This window comes from Hipposideros armiger, unplaced genomic scaffold, assembly GCF_001890085.2.
Source record: "Hipposideros armiger isolate ML-2016 unplaced genomic scaffold, ASM189008v1 scaffold_49, whole genome shotgun sequence".
Taxonomy (NCBI): Eukaryota; Metazoa; Chordata; class Mammalia; order Chiroptera; family Hipposideridae; genus Hipposideros; species Hipposideros armiger.
In genome coordinates, this window is record NW_017731399.1 from 314,322 (window position 1) to 336,540 (window position 22,219).

A 22,219-nucleotide genomic window follows, 5' to 3' on the forward strand; every position below is an offset into this window, starting at 1 on the left:
AAGAACAAAAGGACTGCAACTTGTCTGTTCCCCTCCCCCGATTCCCTAACACTGTTCCCCTCCCCCAATTCCCCAATAAAATCTTTTCAAAAAAAAGAAAGAATTTTCCCTCAGAATTTTGAAAGCATTGCTTATGTTGGCTGCTGGCCACTCACAGCAGCCCAGCTCCAGGTAGAGCTGTTGTTCACAAATCTTAGCGGTAGAGGGTGCAGCTTACTGGCTCATGTGGGAATTGAACCAGCTCTCCTGTTGTTCAGAGCTCTTGCTTTTACCAACTGAGCTATATGGCCACCCCTACCTTTCAGCCTTTAGAGTTACTATTGAGAGGTACAGTGCCATTCTAATTCTTGAATTCATCCTTTGTCTGAAACCTGTTTCTTTTTTCTCTGGAAGCTTCTTATAGGATCCTTTGCCTTCAGTATCCTGAAATTTTATGATGTGTCATGACGTGGGTCTATTTTAATTCACTGTTTTGGGTACTTGGTAGGCCTTTCCTTTTTTTTTTTTCTTAAAAAGATATTGTAATATATAACACATACACAGAAAAGTACATATTCCATAAATTCATAAATATACAGTTTAATGAATTATGGTAAATCAAATACCCAAGAAACTGCCACCCATAAAAGAAACAGAAAGCTCAGTGGTCCTTTTCAGTCTGGATGTCAAGTTCTCCAATTATGTCTTTGCTAATTTCCTCCCCCTGCACTGTTTTCTCTATTCTCTCTTTCTGAATATCTTATTAGCCAAATATTGGATCTCCTGGGCTAATCCTCTGATCTTATTTCTCTCTCCTATTTTCAGTATCTTTGTCTTTTTGCTCTGCTTTCTGAGAGATTTCAACTGTTGTGTTTTTGGTATCATATTTTGAGTATACTTCCATTTTTGCTATATTTTGATTTTCAAAGATTTTTTTTAGTCTCAAAATATTCCTTTTTTACGTAGCATCCTCTTATCATTTCACTATGCAATACCATCTCTTATCCCTTTGAGAACATAAATGATAGAGTTTTTATTTTTTCTTCTGAGGAGTCTGTTTCCTCCAAGTTGTTTTCTGATCATTAGTTTTGGTCTCTATCATTCATTTTAGGAGGCTTTTGTCAAGTATATGGAGAACCTTGACTGCTTATATTTAAGATCCTTGACCATAAAAAGCTGCTTGGAAATTCTGTTCACTTCTGTGGCCTTCACTACAGAGTGATTTGGTCAGCCCTTTCTTTGGGAAACCCTGAATATTGGTATCTTTAAGTCTGTGGGACCCAAGTTGGGGAAAGAAAGCTCTGTGTATGTAGGGAGAGAGGGCTGGTTTTATCCTTCGGTTTATATTTTTTCACTTTATTTCCTCCCTTTGTAGCATATCTTTGCCCTCAACAGTGCCTGTTATCCTCCTGTCCAGAGACCCTCTGTTTGAAATCCTCTCCAGAGAAGAAACCCTCTGTTGGGGAGGCGGAGGGAGTGTCTCCTGATTGGGCAGCATTAATTAGGTAGGGTATTGGGAGGGTCTTGCTTCTTTTTAAGATTTTTAACCCATCACCCTCTTATTAGCCCCATCTTACCACCACTTCCAGATGTACTTGGCTCCACTGCTTCCTGAGTTATTGTGGGTTCTAACACTGCTGTGGCTCAGTGTTATTACTTGTACATATTCTTTACAGCTTCCAAACTTGTTGCTCTTGTGTTTTCTCTCATGCTCCTTTTATTTTCTTTGCTTATTTTTCATTTGGGTTGTTTGCTTTGATCTATTGTTTTGTAGAAGGTTTTAAGTAAGAATATTTTTTGTGTATTGGAAATATGTTTCATATTATTTCTCTTTCTTTTTCGTATCTTTCAGAGGATTCTAATTTTTATAGTAAAAATTGTCAAATTACTTCTTTATATCTTTAGTGTTTCAAGTCATACTTATAAAGGCGTTCATCCCAAAATATTCTATATTTTCTTCCAGGGTTTTATATTCAATATATGAAAATCTTTAATCAATTTGAATTTTCAATACTTTTATTCATTTTAGAACTGGCTTTCTAAACTAACACTACATATAGAGTAGCCAGTCCTTTTCCTACCAATTTGAAATGTGATTTTAATCATTTGCTAACTTGCAAGATATTCATGGATATATTAACTTCTACTTCTTTCCCTATAGAATTGAAGAGGATATTTTTTTTAAGAGGAGATCTTAAAAGAAATGAGATCTTTTCCATTCCTAATGTCCACAATCCTCTTACATATTCTCTTTCTAAAAAGGAAAATATACTGAAAAGGATGTCAATGTCAGTATTATAATCATTCTCTAATTATGAATTCCTCCCCAAAAGCACTTAGAGAAATGTACATAAGTGTGAAAACTCATCATAAGTACAACGAAATCCACATATTGAATAGTTTCAGCTGAATTTTAAATTTAACTATGCATTTTAATTATGTAGTTTGATATAGAAAAGAAAGAACCTTATTTCCAATTAGAGGAAAACTTAAAGGAAATGTCTACAGCCAAATCAGATGTACTGAACAGACAAAAAAGTAACAGTATATATATATATATATATATATATATATATATATATAATTTATTTTTTTTAAATAAATTTTTTTTTCACCCCAGGTCTTTCCCTTGGTTTGAGCTGACTGCTGTGCAACTCAGGGAAACGCCCTTTAGCAAGCATCTCTTAAGCAACACTGCTCTCCGGGACCACCTTATGCATCTATACTGTGATTCATTTGGCATCTCCCTAACCAAAGAACAACAGCCAGTGGTTTTCACGGGCTCTCCATCCCAATAAGAGAAGACCTCAGGAATCAGTGGTTGTACCCTGTTTATCACAATGGATGGTGGGAGTCATGTGACTGTATGGTGTTTGCCAAGTGTTAGGCACTAAGAAATCAGAAAATTGTAATGATGGCTCTTTAAAATGTAGAACGCCACAAGAGGTCCTTGATATTGGTATATTTGTGTGTCTGGCTTTTGGAAGCAACCAAATGAAACTACATAACCTGACACACGTAAGCAAGCTACTTCCCCAGGAAAGCCTTGTTAATACAAATTCCAACTCTTGTAAAAGCTAAATTCAGGAAGTTATAATGTCATTATTAGACACTTACATACTGCAGCCTCTTTTCCTATAGCAGTATGTAGCTGACGATGATACAGCTTGATTTTCCTACCATTTTAGATAGAGAAATAAAATGTGTGGTAAACAATTTAATTATGACTTATTTTAAGCTTATTTCAGATATTGTTGTTCTGGTATGATCTTATTTAAAGCTCTTTCCATTTAAAGCATTCTTAAACCATAAAAACATTTTAAAAAGTAGCTGGTATATTAAATGGCTAAAAATAATTTTGTAAAATGTGGATCTTATTCCTACAGTGCCAGTGTATTTTCTTTACGTTTTGCAAATACTTTGTGTCAGTTATATAGAGTAGAAAACAACAGCAGTGACCATCAAGTGGAGGAAGCGTGACACTGACTGTGCCGTCATTGAACAGAACCATTTTGTGCTCAATGCTCAAGTGCTTTTGAACAAAACTATTCGCTATATAAGTAGACCACCATAGTCTTAGGTTACTCATTTACATTTTTCTTTTTTGCATAATTGTGAGCCAGGCAAACTCAATGGTATTAAATGGTTTGAGATAAAATTTTGTTAGTCCAATTTGGGCAAAAATTAGGTTCATCATCAAATATTAACATTCGGTATGAATGCTAATTTGAGGCACTGTTCCTTCTCTCAGTAGAAAAATAAAATGTGTTCCTTTGACCATTCAGGTGTAGGGAATTGGACAGGGTATATCACTGCCCTTTTGGATTATGTCTTATGGTGGTTTTTAGGATTAAGAAGTGAGATTGGGAAGAAAAAGAGCAGTTAAATCTGTAAAACTAGAGAACTAGAGTTATTCAAGTAACAAGAAGTATTTTGTAATTTCTTTTGAGCAGTCCAGTCGTGGGTAGACTTTGGCCTGAATTTAATTTTTTTTTTTTTAATTTTTACTAGGGAACAGTGTGTTTTTCCAGGACCCATCAGCTCCAAGTCAAGTAGTTGTCTTCAATCTAGTTGTGGAGGGCGCAGCTCCTTGGCCCACATGGAAATTGAACCGGCACCCTTGGTGTTATGAGCCTGTGCTCTAGGCACCTGAGCTAACCAGCCACCCCTGAATTTCATTGTATAAAGAAAGGTCTGTAAAGTACCACATAAAAGAGTACCACATACTCCATTGTCAATAGTATTTCCATAAGCCATGCTGTTTGTAAGGATAAATACAAATCTGAAAAATTATTTAAAAATTTATTCCCTGATGCCAAAAGGAAAAAAGAACTTCCCCTTTCCTTTTTCTCCAAACATTTTCTTTAGAAAAGTTGTACTGTAAGTCATGTTTCTCTGTTTTTGAGATGGATGTAAATCTTTTAAAAAGCCGAATAAGCTTTCTGCCAGGTTTCTACCCCAGGACTGTCTTTTTGGGGGACCTTGGCGCCATTTCTGAATTGTGAGCATCCAGGTGGATGGTACCTTGTCTTCCTGAATCTGTGGGAGTTTAAGGTAAGTGCCTGGCTCCAAGCAGTAACTTCCTGTTTGTCATAGAGGTATGAGAAGTTTTCTTTTTCCTTTGGATACAGACAGCACGTGTAAGTAATGGGTTGAATCTGGCTATATAAAAGGGTGCTAGTTCCTTGTCTTTGCAATTGCTTTAGTGGCTCGCCTGTGATGTGCATTGCAGACTGATTTAATACTGATTCAGTAATAAAACTGCTTCTGTTTCTGCATTTGTGGAAAGGATTATCTGGGTTGGCAGGAGATTTTACTTTTAATTCTATTTCTCCAACACGTTCCTACTACCAGCTGCAGTTCTAGAATTTATCAGGAATGCTTACAATTACCCGGAAGGAGAAATATTGCTGTCTTTGTTTTAACGAGAGGCTAAATTGAAACACAAATAAAGGAAAGGTGCTGTGAGTCGGCGATAGAACTAGGAATAGAGCCAGCAGCTCTAACTCTGATCCATAATGAAGTGGAGAAAAAAAACCAAAAACAATCCAAAAGACCATACTTCTTCTCCCAAGTAATTTAGTTTGATGTTTCAAGCCAAGTGTAATGACTTTCCCCTACGGCTCAGTGCAATACAATTCTTCATTCTCTTCAGGAGCAGTTATTTGTGGGTTATAATCCTGTAGTCCTCCCACTTGCACAAATTCAGATAAGGTCAAGGAATCCGATTTTATCCCAGTATGACCTTTTTGCTCTAAAAATAAGCCGATGTTGTCCCTATAGGGGAGGCTGATGGAACGTCTAAATAATGGCTCTTCAATTCCCAGTAGCTCCCGCGTGTGCCGAGAAATGACCTGAAATATATGGATAATTTCTTAATGGGACTAACCTGAAAATACATCTAAATCAAAGCAGTTTTACTCAGTTACACAGGCCACTTGAATGCTAGCCCCTTAAGTTATTTCTATGGGAAAATAAAATAGTGAAATAACACTTTGAAAGGTTTACTAACCTGGCCTTATCATAACAAAGTTCTTAAGAGAAACATCACGTGGCCTTTCTTTTTAAAAGTCCCATTTAAAGATGTTTCTAGGCTCTTGCATCAGATGGGCACGGATGGGTTCATTTCTTCCTTTTGGTAGAGCAATCTGACCAACCATATGAGCAGATAATACATTCAGATTAGGAGCCATGACTGTCTCTGGGAAGGTTAATAAGTAACTTGTCTATAAGGGGCTCAGTTAATCTGCAACTGAGAAAAAAAGATATTACTCAAATAGTTATTCAATTTGTTTGACTAAAAATAAATGTCAAACACTAAAAAGTAGACATTAACGTTCTAGGTGTTTTATTATTAGTACCTATACTTGTATATTCTTTTAAAACACGGTTTGCCACAATTTTCAGTGTCTCTAAAACATAATTTGTAGTTATTGAGCACCGTGCCACTTGATATTCTAGATTAAACTGTCATTGCATTTTCAAATTCGAGTTTTAATCATAGGTCTGCTATTAACACTGCTATCTGAATTCATATTCTGCATCTCGATGAGTCTGTAGTCCATGAAATTGCTGCTAGAACACATCAAAGGAGTATGTGGAATGGACTATTATTATTTTTAAAGTTTAAGAGTACTGGCCATAGTTACAAGGCTATAAAACTCATACCATGGACAATTCTAAACCTGACGCAAAACATTCCATTAGCAGTGCATTTTATTTTTTTATTTTTATTTTTTTTAAGATTTTTTTTTAATTGGGGAATTGGGGGGATGGGAACAGCGCTGGGAAATTGGGGGAAGGGGGACAGACAAGTTGCTGTCGTTTTGTTCTTCAGTCTAGTTGTGGAGGATGTTGCTTCACTGGCCCAAGTTGGCACCATCATTGCGCTCTTCCCGGGCGAGGCAGATCAGTCACCGGCTTCTGGACGGCCGCTCATAGCGGCTGCTGGCCGCTCACGCTGGCTGCTGGCTACACACGGTAGCCCATGGCAACCCACTGCCACAGGGGCTGCAGCCTACGCCGTCGCAGGCAACTCATGGCAGCCCAGCTCCAGGTTGAGCTGTTGTTCAGCATCTTAGCTGTGGAGGGCAGTGTCACTGGCCCTCATATGTGGGATCCGAACCGGGCCCTCTGGCATCCCAAGCTAGTTCTTAACCATCGCGCCACTCGGCCGGCCCAGCAGTGCATTTTAGATAGGCACGATCCCTTCCTTCTTAAGTCTTACTTGAGTTGGTTTTGTTTAGACTCTAGAGATGGTTTGTGGGTAACAGACGGGGTCTACGTAGTTATCTTGCATTCCCAATGGGAAGACTATTTGAGGTCTGTAGCAACTGAGGTTTCTAACAAGAGCTGAGATCCAAATTACTACAGATGGCTCTTAAGAGTTCTCATTTGTAACTGATGTTGCTACAAGGAGCATCTTATTTGGTCAGCATCTTGCCCTGACTCTCCTTTTGCAAGCCTCTTACCAGAAGAGGTTATTTCACAAATTCACTGAGGTTTACAGATGTTGCTTCCAGGAGGGACCTTGTAGTTACAGACACAGTCACTATTAACCAAAAGAGCTCCATGCCTACTCTAGGCCAACAGAGTCCAGTACTGTTTAATATTCTAACTCAGAAATTAAAAGTGTTATAAAGTGATCGGTTACATGGGGAGTCAGGAAATATAATCTAACCATCCCTCCTCTAATTCAGTGATCCTTAAAGTATGTCTGAGGTTCACTGATGGACCATGAGGGCTGTCTGATGGACTATAAATTAATCTAAAACTGTGGGTTCTTTCATTAGTGCTGATGAATAAGAAGCAATAGACTTTATTTTTGCCTAAGACTTAGAGCAATTTACTAGTAACTTACTTGAGTTAGTAAGGATTATTAAAAATGGGTGTTCATCAGTATTAGAATTTTCTAAGAAGTCTTAATTCTACATTAGGATGGTGGCTCATACTCAATGCACCTTCTTCACATAGCCTCCAACTGGTATTTGTAACATCTATAGTTTTCAAGAAGATTCCATTATTATTATACATTACTGTATCTTGTGTTGATCATGGTTTTCAAAGGCTGCTATTCTTGCTTTTATTTGTAAACTGCTGATGGTTTATCGATTTATTACACTGTTTAGTTACCTTATAGGAAGTAACTATGCACATTTGCTTAATTGAAACCTATAATTTACTTTAATTATACCTAAAGACATAATTGTTGTGGTTCAAATATGAATCATCTGTACCACCATTATTAAAACAGATGTATAGTTTCCTTAAAATCTGCTTGTTGATTCATATAACAATGTGGATTAATTTTAAATGTATTTTGCTGAGGGAAAGAAGCCAGACTCAAAGGCTACATATTATTTGATTCGATTTATGTGACATTCTGGGAAAAGGCAAAACTATAGGGACAAAACACAGATTAGTGGTTCCCAGGAACTGGGTTAAAGGGAAGGGCTGACTACAGAGGGGACACAGGGGACGTAGTAGGGTGATAGAATTATTCTCTCTGGTTCTGGGGTGGTGGATACATGACGCTGCGCATTTGTCAAAACCCACGGAACTGTACACTACAAAGAGTGACTTTACTGCATGCAAATTTTGAAAAAGCCAGGATTTTCTGGGAACCCATGATGGAATATAGGCTGGGGACAAATGAATATAACTGTATTACAAAGTAAGACCAAAAAAACCAAAAACAAAAAAACCAACCAAACAGAAAAAAGTAAGACATAATATCACTGAAGGGGATAGGGAATAAAGGAGCTGACCGAAATAACTAACTCTGAAAATCAGTGCTTTGTCTTAGGTAGTGCAAGGCTAAAGATAAAAAAACTGTACAGAAACACTGTGCTCTATTTGGTAAATTTGTTTCTCATAGGGATACATATTTATAGATAAAGAGAGCCAGGTTTCTCACTGTCAGAGAAAGAAGTGATGAAGAAGCAAAGGTGGGTGGGGAATAAGGAGGCTGGGAAGGCTAGAACGAACCCTCTGGGGCTGGACTACAGTCAGCGATATCGGTACGAACTCAGAGTGCCAAAAAGTACTAAAAAAAAAGTAATAAATAAGGGCACCATGTCAAAAGGACACAGGAGCCAATTTGAAAGAGCTCCACAATTAAACATAGAAGAGTTCGTTAAGTAGCGTTCCAATTAAACATGGAAGGAATGAGGGAAATAGAAAAGCATCATTAGAACAACATTATAATAACTGCTGTAGGCAAGGTCCACTGATGAATGCTTAAAATTAGTGGGCAAACTTTATGGAGAAACAGGAGATCTGTGTAGCCTCAAACTATCTCCTCCAATGTATTTATTACTGTGGCAGTTTTACTCTATGTGCCTAAACTCTTTGATACTCCTCCCTCCAGGAGGTAGAGCTTACTTCCCTTCTCTTTGAGTGTGGACTGGACTTAGGAACTCGATTCTAATGAACAGAATATAAAAAGGGAAACCCAGTAATTGTAGAGTGAAGACACCTGGCAGGCAGCACCTTAACCAAGTGATCAAGGTTAACGCCTCCAGTAATATTTGTGTTGATATTATGTACTCGCTGATATGATGAGAGGAGAAGAGCTCATCATCTCTTTGATAGCCTCCCCTCAAAAGCATAACCTCTTGGGAAACATGAGACAAACTAAAATTGAGGGAAATCTATAAAATACCTGACCACTACTCTTCCAAGTAAAGGCAAAGTCGTTAAAGACAGAAAGATCAAGAAGCTGTCACATATGGGAGGAGACCAAGGACACATGACAGCTAAATGCAAGGTGGTACCCCTGATCGGTTCCTGGAACACTAAAAGGACATCAGTGGAAAAATTGCAGAAATCACAATAAAGTCTGTAGTTGTTTAATAGTGCTGTACTAATGTTAATTTCTTAGTTTTGACAAATGGACCATGGTTACATAAGGCATCACCATTAGGGGAAGCTGGGTGAAGAGCGTACAGGAGCTCTGCACTGAACTCTTCTGTGAAACTAAAATTACTTAGGGCCGGCCGAGTAGCGCGATGGTTGGGAGCTGGCTTGGGACACCAGAGGGCCCCGGTTTGGATCCCACATATGAGGGCCAGTGACACGGCCCTCTACAGCTAACATGCTGAACAACAGCTCAACCTGGAGCTGGGCTGCCGTGAGTCACAGACCACGGTAGGCTGCAGTCCCTGTGGCAGTGGGTTGCCATGGGCTACCGTGTGTAGCCAGCAGCCAGCGTGAGCGTCCAGCAGCCGCCGTGAGCGGCCGTCCAGAAGCCGGCGACTCATCTGCCTCGCCTGGGAAGAGCGCAATGATGGTGCCAACTTGGGCCAGTGAAGCAACGTCCTCCACAACTAGACTGAAGAACAAAAAGGACAGCAACTTGTCTGTTCCCCTTCCCCCAATTCCCCAGGGTTGTTCCCATCCCCCAATTCCCCAATAAAAATCTTTTAAAAAAAAACTAAAATTACTTAAAAATTAAAAGTTAACTATTTTTGTCTAGTGACAACTGCTGACAGGTTATGATTTTGTGCTATTTAAATAGTTTGCAACAAGGCAAGAGTAGTAAAATTGCTGAGATATTATAAAGCTTCTAAGGCTATACTTTGTAATATGAGATCATGCATACAAAAGAAATAGGCAATTCATCACAGAGTTCTTTTGTTCACTTAGAATAGTTAAAAATATTTTGAGAATTATATTCTAAGAGAGAAAGCTGAAGCAAGTGTAATGCTATCTTGTCTAGCTTGCCTAGAATAAATAAGACTGACTTTCTCACCCCTTTTGACAAGATACTTCATCACTACAAATGGAAAAGACAGGACAGTGATTTCAAGAGCTCCCCTGGCCAGGCGAAAAGAAAAATTAGTGTTTCTTTCCTCCTGCCCTCCTCACCAGTCTCATCTATACATTTAGCTCTTCTTTGTCATCTCAGTATGTTGTAGGAAGGGCAAAGGGAAAGATGACTTATTTCTTCAGGTGAACATGAGTAATTGCAAAATTAAGGAAGTAGAAGGAAGTGGACAAGAACAGAAACTGACCGTAAATTAACTGCAAGGCTTGTAAATGGGACACACAGTTCAAATGTCGTTCGATTTCTTAGCAGCATATCCAGAACTCTGTACTTTCGAGCAACCTGCTCTTCCCCACTCGTCCCCTTCTCCCAGAGCACATGAGTGATGATATGGGAGACAGAGCATGAAAAAGATAACTACACTGCTGCAGACAGTGTTCTTATGGGATGAATTGTGGATGTACCAGGTGCTATAATTATATCAGTGGGATTGATAATGCTTAGTAGATTAGTAAGGAAGGTAACTATGGCATACTGAAGTTCATGTACGATCTCTCAAAAGTTACCTGTGTCATAGTGTATAATTAGCTTTTTTTATGTGGATCTAACTGTCAAGCAAAGCTTATCTAACATACCTTTGAATGTCTTCATGTTTGTTACTCTAGTGACCTCAAGGAGAGGCCACATTTGTCTGGTGACATTGATAATAAGTATTCTGAAGTTTGCTTATTCAAAATTCTTGGGATATAAGGGTAGACCACTGGGTTCATCATTTACTCTCGAGGATTTCAGAAGATTTTTAAGACTTATTTCTTGCAAGATCAGAAAAAGCATGTTGACATTGTACCTTTGGAATCAGAATGTCAAGAAAGCAAAATGAATTGGCAGATTCTTAAAAATGTTTTCCCATGATAAGAAGCTGTAACATTTAAAAATACTTAAATATTTTAGGAACTTGGATTACAAGTTACTATTTTGCTAATTCTGTCCCTTATTTTTATTTAGAAAATTCAGTACACTATAAACATGAGTATCATCTTTTCACATAAAAAGAATACGATGTGTATCTGGTAGTACTTGGTAGCTACATGAGGGCATGGTTGGAAATACCAATTTGTAATAAGTGGTCTTTTCCTACATTATGTACCTGCAGTTCATGGTTACAACATTGTTCATTTAGAGAGGCAATATAGGATAGTGGTTTCAATTTAGCATGGATTGGGAAGTCACACAGGATGGATTTGAATCCTGGCCCTTAAATGTACTATCTGGATAATCTTGTTGCTTCACCTTCTAGGCCCCGGTTCTCTCTTCTATAAAATGGGGATTAAATGAAATAATATGGTGCTCAACAGACAGTAAGCCTTCAAAGAGGATGGCTATTAGAGTTCAAGAGATTAAATGTTCACTTAGAACTATGTGTTTAATAATTTAAAGGATTTCTCTATGTCTTGTTGCCAGGAAAAGGGCTTAGGTATTAACAGGTATAATTTTCTTATTTTCTACATCACATGACTTATGGAATGACATGGTTCTAAGTCCCTGATGAAGAGTCACCTAGGGAAAAAAATCCGGGGTTTACCCTAGATATAATGAATCAAAATCTCTTGAGTGTAGAGACTAGGAATCTTTAAAAAACAAAAATCTCATCTGATTCTGAAGACTATCCAAGTTTGAGAACCACTGAGGCAGAACCATTTACGGGCAATAGTGTACTGAATGAAATCACTGGTATGTTGGGGTGGGGGGTATTAAAGGAAAGGTTATAAATGAGATTCGGTATGTGAAACTTGGTAAACTATTAAACGCTGTAAATGGAGGGTACTGTTATGCAAATAAACATGATCATGGACTGTTGGTGCTGGAGAGATCTTAATGAAATTGAGGTCCAGAGAGGTTCAAGTAATGTGTTTTCAATCAAGTTAACTAGCAAAGCAGGTAGGCAAAACACATGTCGTGTTATATAAGCGCCGAATGGGTGTCAGAGACATAAAATGTATGAGAGCTTGGGAGGAGAGGTTACTGTGGCCTGGCAAAGTCAGGGAAAACTTTATGGGGAGATGAGAATTGAGCTGGGTCCTAAGGATGATTAAGATTCATATTAGTCATACAGGAGAAGGGGGAGCTGAGCAAGGCTGCAGAGGGAGGAAGGTGGGAGGGTGTGAGTTAGACCTGTGAGGCTGGAGCAGAAGGTTCATGCAGAAGAGTGGTAAGGAGAGAATGGTGGCTGGAGGAAACTTGTGGAGGGCCTTAAATCCCAAGCTAAGGAATTGAGACCATCTTGTAGGCAGAGAGGATCCAAAGAAGGTTTTTGAATAGTATATACCTGGTTGGAAAGTGAGAGTTTAAAATCAGTGCCCTTGAATCCAAAGGGCCGACCTCCATACAGAGACTAAAAGCAGGAGGCTACTGGAATGTTCTAGGTATAAGGTAAGAAAGGTCTGAACAAGTGGGAATGGAGAAAATCAGATGCTATGGGAGGAACTAACAGTTCTTGGGATCTTTGTGAGGATCAACGAAGAGACAGGAAGGAACCACTGGGAGCCTAGGGGACTGGAAGTAATAATAACACCACTGACCATTTCTATAGGGGGCTGGGAGTGGGCGGAGGGCATTGGTTTGAAGACAGAGGGGTAGCACTGTTACAGTGCTCTATGGGGAAACTTTATACACAACTCACCTTCATGTCCTCAAAATCTGTTATCCCCATCTGAGGGAGGTTTGAGCAGTTTACATGGATGAGTTTACGACCACTGATGAAGTTCGTAGTAAAACACTCCTGTGTACAATAAGAATATCAGTCAAAAGATGTAGGGCAAATGGAAGGAATAAAGGGAGGAAGGAAAGAAGAAGGGAGAAATGAAGATGGAGAGAGAGAGGGAGAAAGAAGGAAGGAAGGGAGGGAAGGAGTGAGGAAATAAATTACGTTTGTCTCTGGTTCTATACTGAGCAAAATTTTAAATTTAAGTTAAACTTAAATTTAGTCATAATCCTAATAATCCCACGTTTTTCATCTAAGTTCTTGATAAAATTTCATACTGCTCCTTAAATTATTTTTGGCATGATACAACCAATGCTTCTTTCATGCCTCACTTTTGAAGTATGGGGTTGCAAAGATTTCAGATCTTATGTTGTTTTGTGGTAGCCTAAGAACATAGTTGGCATTAATAAATAAGAGGATTCCCCCTATCTTTTTAATAAAACTATTTTTGGTTAACTGGCTATTTAAATTAGTACTGTTAGGTACTCATGATACATATGACATATTTGGGAAACCAAAGATTAATAGCACAAGTTCAAATTAAGGGAGCTAAATAGCTTGACAAGGCACCAAAAAAGTCTACCTTGGATGAAATCTATTTTAAAAAGTACATTTTCTATGAAAAGAGGTCTATATAAATTCTGAATCTTTATTCAAGGATTACTGGGAAGTATAATCACTGTGATGAACGGGAAAAACAAATGTGAATCTCCTTTCCTCTCCCAAAATACAAATATATATAGACCAGTGGAAAGGCCAAACTGAGATCCAAGTGACCTCTACCATAGTCCAGGACTTTCCTATCCTCCTAGTAAGGAAGAGACAAGAGCTCAGGTAAGGGTAGAGGAATAGGAGGTAGGAGGATGAGAGCATGATTTCAAAAAATGTTATTTTTGTGTACCTTGTATTGAGGGAAGCCTAGCTCGCTAATCCACTCTGCAACTTTCTCTGGGCTCCATTTTAGATACTCGAATTTTAGCTCAATCCTTTCTGCCGGCTGGGTTTCTTTATCTTTATCTATCAGTTTCTCCAACTCTGGGGGTAAATCTACAACTTTCGCTTTACTAACAGACTCTCTTAACTCCTTCTGAGACTCAGAGGGATATAAATCATTACTGGTATCAGTAAGCTCATATAGTTTGGGGGGTTCTTCTGAAAATTCATAAGCTGTATTTACTGAGTCTACCTCTTTTACTGCAAGAGATCCTAACATAGAGTCTTTCGTAACCTTTTCAGTTTCTTTTACTAACAACTTTCTTATTTGATAGTCGGAATGCTCCAGCTCATCCTTGTCTACAAAATGCTTAAATTTGATTGGTTCTGGCCTATCTTCCTTGGAAAATTCTTTATGTGTCTCTCCTATAAGTAGTGGTTGGGCTTTATCTGGTAATTCTAGATCTTTCTCCTTAGTTGGCTCTGTTTGTTTCTTCTCTTGAACCTCTGTTTTGGTCTTCTGTCGTGGCACTTGACCTGTTTCCTTAGTTGATTCACGTTGCATCTTTAGTTCTTTCTTTGGAAACTCTGGTGTACTCTGTTCTGGAGGTTCTAGATCTTTCATTTCAGTTGACTTTCCTCGTGTCTTCTCAGTAGACTTACTTGGGTTCTGGTCTGGAAAGGCTGGTTTAGTCTGCTCAGGTGGCTCTATCCCTTTTTCCTCAGTTGATTTTTTTCTTGTCTCCTCTGGAACTTCTGGTTTGGTCTCTTCTGGAGGCTCTAGACTTGCCTCCTCTGTAGACTTTCTTGCTTTTTCCTTTGGAAATTCTGGTTTAGTCTGCTCAGATGGCCCTGTCTCTTCCTCTTCTGTTGATTTTCTATGTATCTCCTCTGGAGCCTCTGGTTTGGTCTCTTCTGGAGGCTCTAGACCTGCCTCCTCAGTAGACTTGCTTGTTTTCTCCTTCAGAAATTCTAGTTTTGTCTGCTCAGATGGCCCTGTCTCTTCCTCTTCTGTTGATTTTGTTTGTATCTCCTCTGGAACATCTGGTTTGGTCTCTTCTGGAGGCTCTAGACCTGCCTCTTCAGTAGACTTGCTTGGTTTCTCTTCTGTAAACTCCAGTTTAGTCTGCTCAGATGGCTCTATCCTTTTCTCCTCAGGTGACTTCATTTGTGTCTCCTCTGGAAACTCTGGTGCAGTCATCTTTGGTGGCTGTAGATCTGCCTCTTCAATTGATTTTCTTGGTGTCTCACTAGGAAATTCAGGTTTGGTCTGTTCTGGAGGTTCTAGACTTGTCTCTTCGTATTGCTCTCTAAGCGATTCCTCTGGGACCTCCGGTCTGGTCTCCTCTAGTAACTCTAATCTTGTGTCAGCGATTGTGGAGCTTGGAACCTCAGACCTGGTTTCCTGTGGTAGCTCTAGATCTGTTTCCTTAGCTGACTCTATGAGTACCTCCTCTGTAACATTTGGTTTGGTCTCCTCTTGTGGCTCTAGGTCTGGTTCCTCCAGCTCTTCATCCATAGTGACCTCTAAATCCTTGAAAAGCTCTTCTCTCATCTCTCTGGATGTCTCCAACTTGACCTCTTGGGGAATCCTTGGCTCCGTCTTGCTAGAAAGGTCTATCTCTGACTCCTTGGGAATCTCTTCTTGGGACCTCCTGGTTGGTTCTAGGTTTGGATGCACATTCTTAGTACTCTCTGGCGCCCCTTCTTTGAAGTCCTCGGCCTTCGTCTCTGGCTGTGGCTCTTGGTCAATTTCTACAAGCTCCAGGCCTGCCTCTAGCATGGTGTCTGGTTCGGCATCTTTGGCTATTTTAAGAGGCCCACGCAGTTGTTGTGTCTCAAACCCCAGATCTTCACCTTCCTCTGGATCAGAATTGTAATCTTCGGGGACTTCAGCCATGACGCAGATTAGCCCACGCGCCCAAGCCTCCTAGCAACACCCACTTCCGATAGCGTCTCTATGGATACCACGATTTCCGGCCAGGTCTTCCCCAGGTTTTGTTTGTTCTTTCTGTTCTCGACTTGAAAAACCTGCGCTCAGAAGCGCGCAGCAATCCTCCCCAAGTGCACGTCTCCCGCCCGGGCAGGCCAGACCTCTAGCTACTGGTCGGGCCCGGCGCGCTGCCCCTTCCGGCCCTCGGGCTCCGCTCGGCTCCTCCCGGCGCGCCGCGGCCGCGGGCGCTCTGCCTTCGGCTGTTTCCGGAGTCAGTCGCGGCGGGCGGCGGAGGTGCTGCTGCTGCCGGCGCGGCTGCAGATGTCTGACCCGCGGGCGGATGAGGGGCCGGGCTACTGGAGCCCCGAAGCCCGCCGAGAGTCGGCGGGCGGCGTCGGGGACGGCCCGGGAGTGGAGGGGAGCCAGGCGGCCGCCTCAGGTACGCAAGGCCGGGGCACTGGCGGGTGGGCGCCGCCCGGCCTCAGGGCCCCGCACCTTGGCGCCAGGCTCGGCCGCATTCTGCTCTGTGTTCCCCGGCGGAGCGGCCCCGCCTGGGCATCCCCTGCGCGCGCAGAGCCCCTGTCTTCGCTCCTGCCCGTGCCCCGCTCCCCCGGGCCGTGCCCCCCGCAGCCGCCATACCCCGGGCCCTGGTCTACGCTCGAGATTATTTTCTGTTTCGAAATGCCTTGGTTCCTGCTCTGCTTCCTTTCTCAGATCAGCCCAGATGGTAGTGACAGGGCTGCTCTGCTCCCGGCGCCTCTTCAGCTTCTGCACGCCCGCGGACCACTCCTTGGCGGCCGACCCCAACCCCTCTGGCCTCGCTGTCCCCAGCTCTGCCTCCCCACCCGGATCCCCACTTCTGTCCCCAGCCCCAGCCTTTCCACGCGCCTCTCCGCCCCCACCCGGGTAGGCAGCCTCGCCTTCCTCTGCCCAGAACCCCACTTGGCTCTCGCCTCCATCCTCGCCATCTCGCAGTGGGAGAGAGGAAAAGCAGAGATGGGAATAGGTAGGCTTGGGAGGTCTTTTGAATGAACTAGTGGCCAGAGCAAAGGCAGGAAGTGGGGGCTGACACAGGAACTTCGGCGACTTCCCTCCTTCTCCAGGACCCTCCTCTTTCGTGCTCAGGAGACTTTTCTCCCTTTCTGCCCACGCAAGTTCCTCTGTGTGGATTACTCAAGTGTCCAAAGGCGAAAGGGTCTGTCTGTCACACTTTTATCTTACCGTCCTCGTGCTCACCACACACAATGCAACTAAGAGGATGCTCTTTTGAAATACAAAAGGGTAGGGGGAGAGAACTGCTCTCACTCAGTAGCAAGGAGAAATTAATTTTCCAGGTCTGAAATTAAAGTAGACACCATCAAGTTTAGGGGTAGAGGGGGTGCCGTGGAGCCTGGGTTGGAGTCAGAATTTTCCGTTTACTAAGTGATGTTGGGCAAGTCATTTAACTTCTCTCTGTCTCAGTTTCCTCCTCTGTAAATTGCAGGTACTACTAGTACCTGCCTAATCAGATTGCTGGGTTACATGAGCCACTCTGAGCCCTTGGTGCCTACCTAGCCCATGGTACACACTGTACTGGGGTTGTCTATTATTAGAATAAGGTCTGTTTTTGCTCACCTAAACTTCACGTGCTGTCGGAAGTGTTCCTGGATGTGTATGTCCCAGCATGGCGACTTCCTGCCCTTTTACTTCTCTCATCTCCAACGCTGCTTGGGTCAAACACATACACGCGTGTCTTTGAATCACCCAGCTTTTCCGCGGTTGACTTTATGTTTTCTTACTTTTATACATGTAACAATTTTTGTCTTTTTTTCCTTCTTAGGAAGTATGCTTTGTAGTAAGTTAAAAATTGCTGGCATGTATTTAAACATTATAGCACTAGAAAACGTAAGCATTATTTCGAAAAGATTACTCAAATGAACACTCAGAAAGTCTCATAAACATCTGTCCCTTGCATGTGTCAATATTTATAAAATAAGGATTTTTTTTTTACTTGCCCTTTAGATCATTGTGTGCTTATGGCAAACACACCCAAGTATTTAAAAAAGAAAGATCTTAAGAATAGTTCAGGAATATATTGGAGGATAATGGGTTTGTCTCTGAATGCCCCCCTCCCCAATTGGTTTCTACATTCACTTTTTCCTCCCAGGATATTGATAGAAATACTTAACGGTTGCTTTCTCCTTTTTGCCCTCAAAAAGCAGGGTTAGTGTTGATTTCTTTTTATTTCATGTAGGGATTTGTTGTAGCCCAGAGGAAAATCTTCCCCTTGAGGTAGAATTTATTGCTAATAAAATAGCTAATAAAATAATAGCAATGATAACTTACATTAACTGAAGGCTTACTCTGTGCCAAAATGTGGAAAAAGATTGACTTGTATTATGACTTAATCCTGTCAACAATAATTTTCTCCCCATTTTGCAGCTGAGAGAGGTTAACTTATTTGCCCAAGTTAGCTGTGGAGTTTTTACTGTCTGTATGAAATTGTCACCTTGTTATGATGAAGTTTACAATAGCTTGTTTTTATTGGTCATTAATCAAGTACTGGTACTCCAGGACAAGTTATGGTCTTTGCCCTCAAGGTGTTTTTAGTTTGGTAAGATGAGAGTACCACAGGAACGAAAACCAACAATTCAAAACATTATATAGTTGGGTGTCTTTTATTACTGCTCTTGATGTACTTACCCTCGCCCCCCCCCCCAAGAAACCTGCTTGAGGGACAGAATCTATCATGTGTATCCCCTAGAGTCCTTAATGTTGTGTCCTAGAGGTTTTGTAAATATTTGCTGGATTGTGAGATGAAGTCTCAACACAGAGATATGAAGGAGCATCAAATGAGTATGAAGAATTAGGGTTCAGACAGTCAAGAATGTTCTTTGGGTTAAAGCAGTGGTTCTCAACCTGGAACAATTTTGCCCCCCCTCCCTCCCCAGGGGACTTTTTAGGTGTCACAACTCCTGGCTGGGAGGAGGAGAGCTATTACTGACATCTGGTGGGTAGAGGGCCCTGATGCTGGTAAACATCCTGCAAAGCACAGGACAGCCCCCACAATGCACTGTTATCTGGCCAAAAATATCAGTAGTGCTGCTGTTGAGAAACCTTGAGTTAGAGTTAAGCTGGGTTTGCAAAACAGTCTGGAAATCATACATTTGGCTTGGTCAGAGTTGTATAGGCTTAGGTAAACAAAAAACTGCTTCAAATAGGAGTTTGTCTGATTGAATCCTTCTGCCACCTTCCTTTGGAAAATGGTCCAGTGAGTAAGCAATAAGGCCTAAGAATGAATGAAATTGAAGGAGGTTTCTGTCATCCTCTCTTAGAAGGAAACTATCAATAAGAAATGAGGTTGGACATTGAGTTGTTATTCAGTTAAGGGTTTTGATTTTTCAATGTATCTTACTCCTTCAAAGCAGGAATTTCTACTTATCCAGAAAAACCATCACTTAAAAGAAAGTGTTCTCTGCAGAGACTACCTTTTGAGGGTCTGCATGTTTGTTAGCTGAGGTTTTGGTGATAGAGTAAGAAAAGTGTTTATGTTCCTCTGTCCTAAGTTCTGCAGTAGTCATAGTGTTTTTACTGTTTTATGAACTGTAATTGTTTTTAATAGTCTTTTATTTGGGACACCTGGGTCCTTCAGTCCCCAAGAGGATGGAGATATCACTCTTTACATAGTGAGACTCTCTGAGGCATACATGTTGAGTCACTTAAGTGCAGGCCTTTTTTTTTTTTTTTTTTTGAGTTCAGAGAGCTTTGGTGAAAATAAACAGCAACGTCTGTTAAGACTCTAAAGTCAGCAGTAGAGCTTGGTTTGGTGTAGATGACCCTGAGAGCTATCAGTGCATTTAGACATTAAGGACTGGAAACAGGTCATGTGAACTTGTTTATGATTCTTATGTAGGACTTAGAGCAGTGCAGTAAGTCTTTGTGCAGTGATGGAAATGTTGCATTTTTGTGACTATTTCAATTTAAAATTGAAAAATTGGTGGCTACCATATTAGATGGAACAAAAGAGTAGAAGTCTTTGCCAAAGAGCCCTTATGCTTTTTGGTTTTCTGTTGTTGTTTTATGTCATAATGGTATACATTTGTCTGCTGGTGGGTTATTTTTTTTTCTTACGGCGGTTATGTTTTTATGGTGTTGAGATAGCCAGTTAGTTCTGTCATAATTCAATTTATAACATGCAATCTAAGGTTTATAATCTGAGCACTCAGGAGCATGTCCCACTCATAAGGGCTGAGGAGAAATTGGATCACATGGTCTCCGGATTTGGTTGGAATATAAACTTAGCTAGTTTCTTTTTGTTTAAGCCTCATGAGTCTATAATCATATAACCTGCTTTTAGTTCCTCTGCACTTGAATCTTAAAAGCCCAGGCTAATTATCTCTTTGCAGCCTGGTTAGTGAAAGGGAAGTCCTATGAGACCCGTTCTAAAGAATTCTGACCTGGTATTCAAATGCTTTAGAAAAACCTGCTTTTTGGTTCTCTTTGTAGAGAAAGTATAAAGTATGCAGTAAATTTAAATCTATAGCACGATCAGAATGTCTGAAACTATTTCTGGTAACTTATAAAGAAAACTCACATTTTAAAAATTGTAAAATAAATCATTTTAAGGAAGTTTCTTTTTTCTCCTTCGCTTTAGAGGCCATCAATTATAAATTGAGTTACTCTTGAGCTTCCAGTAACCCGTCTCTGTTCATTATTTTCAAAGATCTTGGCCATTCAGCTACCACCGTCATGATTTTTCCCACGTGAGAGAATACATCCAATATTATTTGGTTATTATTTTTTCTTTAAATCGCCATTTAAAATTTTGTTTCATTCTGAATAATATCTGTGATATTACTAAGTTTGATGTATCAATTTTTTCCTAATACATGTTAAAATAAATACCCATTAAAAAAAACATTTTCCCACACGCCACCTAAATTTGCAAACCTTGTCCTGGTTTCTCTGGTCTCTTGTAGGAATACTTGTAGAATTGGTCTATATTTGGCTGACATATTAAAAGCTATACTATAGAAAAATTGGCTTCTGATTCTTTATAGTAGTCTAAATTTCATTAATAAATTTAGGAAACCTAAATGTTTGTAATTGCTGTGTTTGTAATTGTTTTCTCTTTAGTTCAGGACTGCATCTTCCACACTTTATACTTCTGGAAATAAACTTACATATTTCTTTCTTATTTTCTGCCTCTCTGAATCCAATTACAAGTGGTTTTCCCAGTAGTTCTTACATAATTTAGCATATACCTTTAACCTTAAAAATCAAGAGCAGTATCTCTTTTCACTTTTTTCCTGCATACATTAAGCTGTTAAGAAGCTATGAGAAGTGGCTTTTAACATAGGAAAAAATTTCAGTCAAACTCACAATAAAGGAAATAAATCATAACCACACTGGGTAGTTTGATATCTCACTATGTTGTTGAGGGTGTGCAGAAGCAAACACTTTCATGCATTGCTGATGGGAGTGTTGGCTGGTACAAATACAATGAGGGCAATTTGTCAGTGTCCATCAAAATGACAATATATGCCCTCATCGATTCATTCCTTCCAGGAATTTATCCGATAGATTTATTCATGTGCCTGTTTACTGACACATATACAAGGTTATTACAGCATTGTTTGTAATGGTAAAAGATTAGAAAGGACATAAATGTCCATCAATAGGGACGTGATTAAATAAATTATGGAATATTCAGCCAAAGAAATATTAATCAGCTGTAGAAAAGAATGAGGAAGCTTTTTATATATAGTTATGCAAAGGTCTCTGAGATATAAGTGGAAGAAACAGTATATAGTAGTATGTCTAGTCTCATTAGTATAAAAAATAATTATATGTGTGTACACACACACACACACACACACACACCTACACCTTTTTATATGCATAAAATGTCTCTGTAAGACCACGCAAAACCTAGTAACGTTCGTTGCTTTTGGAGGTGGGGACTGAGATGGGAGGAAGTTTTCACTGTATACGTTTACAATGTTTGAATTTTGAATAATGTGAATATATTGTTTATTGAGAAAAAATACACACACACGTAATGAGATTCTTCACTATGTTAATATTGTAAATTAGAGCCATTCTGTACATCTGTTGCCTTTCTGGTCATGAGGAACTGACCTTTCCTGGGTCTGTATCTCTCACATGAATTTTTAAATGAAATACAGGTTGTAAATCTCCTTAGGGATTAATTTTATGTTATTCCTTAAACTCATTACTGTCTCCCATTATTTTTGTGCAAGTTTTATTTCTGTCTAAAATTTCAACCTTGCTGAAGTTTTTCATTAAGACCTAAGTGACAGGATAAGTCACAGGGGGATAGAACCATTACTTAGATAAGCTGATA

The 22,219-nt window shown here is 40.1% G+C and overlaps 3 protein-coding genes across 6 annotated transcripts in view; 2 read left to right on the forward strand and 1 right to left on the reverse strand.

Moving 5' to 3' along the window:
• The window catches only part of NOXRED1 (NADP dependent oxidoreductase domain containing 1), a 19,122-nt gene extending 15,156 nt beyond the window's left edge, over positions 1-3,966 (forward strand). The window contains exon 7 of the mRNA XM_019640341.1: positions 2,600-3,966. Within this exon, the coding sequence (XP_019495886.1) occupies positions 2,600-2,777 (178 nt within the window). The 3' untranslated portion in view covers positions 2,778-3,966. The remainder of the gene's footprint in view (positions 1-2,599) is intronic.
• The window catches only part of SAMD15 (sterile alpha motif domain containing 15), a 17,412-nt gene extending 1,417 nt beyond the window's left edge, over positions 1-15,995 (reverse strand). The window contains exons 1-4 of one of the 4 annotated variants that reach the window (XR_002123776.1): positions 13,909-15,995; positions 12,927-13,025; positions 5,492-5,627; positions 5,244-5,333 (exon numbers count right to left, since the gene is read on the reverse strand). Coding sequence is in view for 3 of the 4 variants with exons in the window: in XM_019640336.1 (XP_019495881.1) it covers positions 5,097-5,333; positions 12,927-13,025; positions 13,909-15,840 (2,268 nt within the window). In the remaining variant the exon portion in view is untranslated. Of the gene's footprint in view, positions 1-4,358; positions 5,334-5,491; positions 5,628-12,194; positions 12,573-12,926; positions 13,026-13,908 lie in introns of those variants that run through there. The other 3 variants (XM_019640336.1, XM_019640337.1, XM_019640338.1) reach the window with 3 other exon arrangements.
• Positions 15,996-16,145: 150 nt separating this feature from the next.
• TMED8 (transmembrane p24 trafficking protein family member 8) overlaps positions 16,146-22,219 on the forward strand; it is a 45,113-nt gene continuing 39,039 nt past the window's right edge. The window contains exon 1 of the mRNA XM_019640345.1: positions 16,146-16,312. The gene's annotated coding sequence lies outside the window, so the exon portion shown is untranslated. The remainder of the gene's footprint in view (positions 16,313-22,219) is intronic.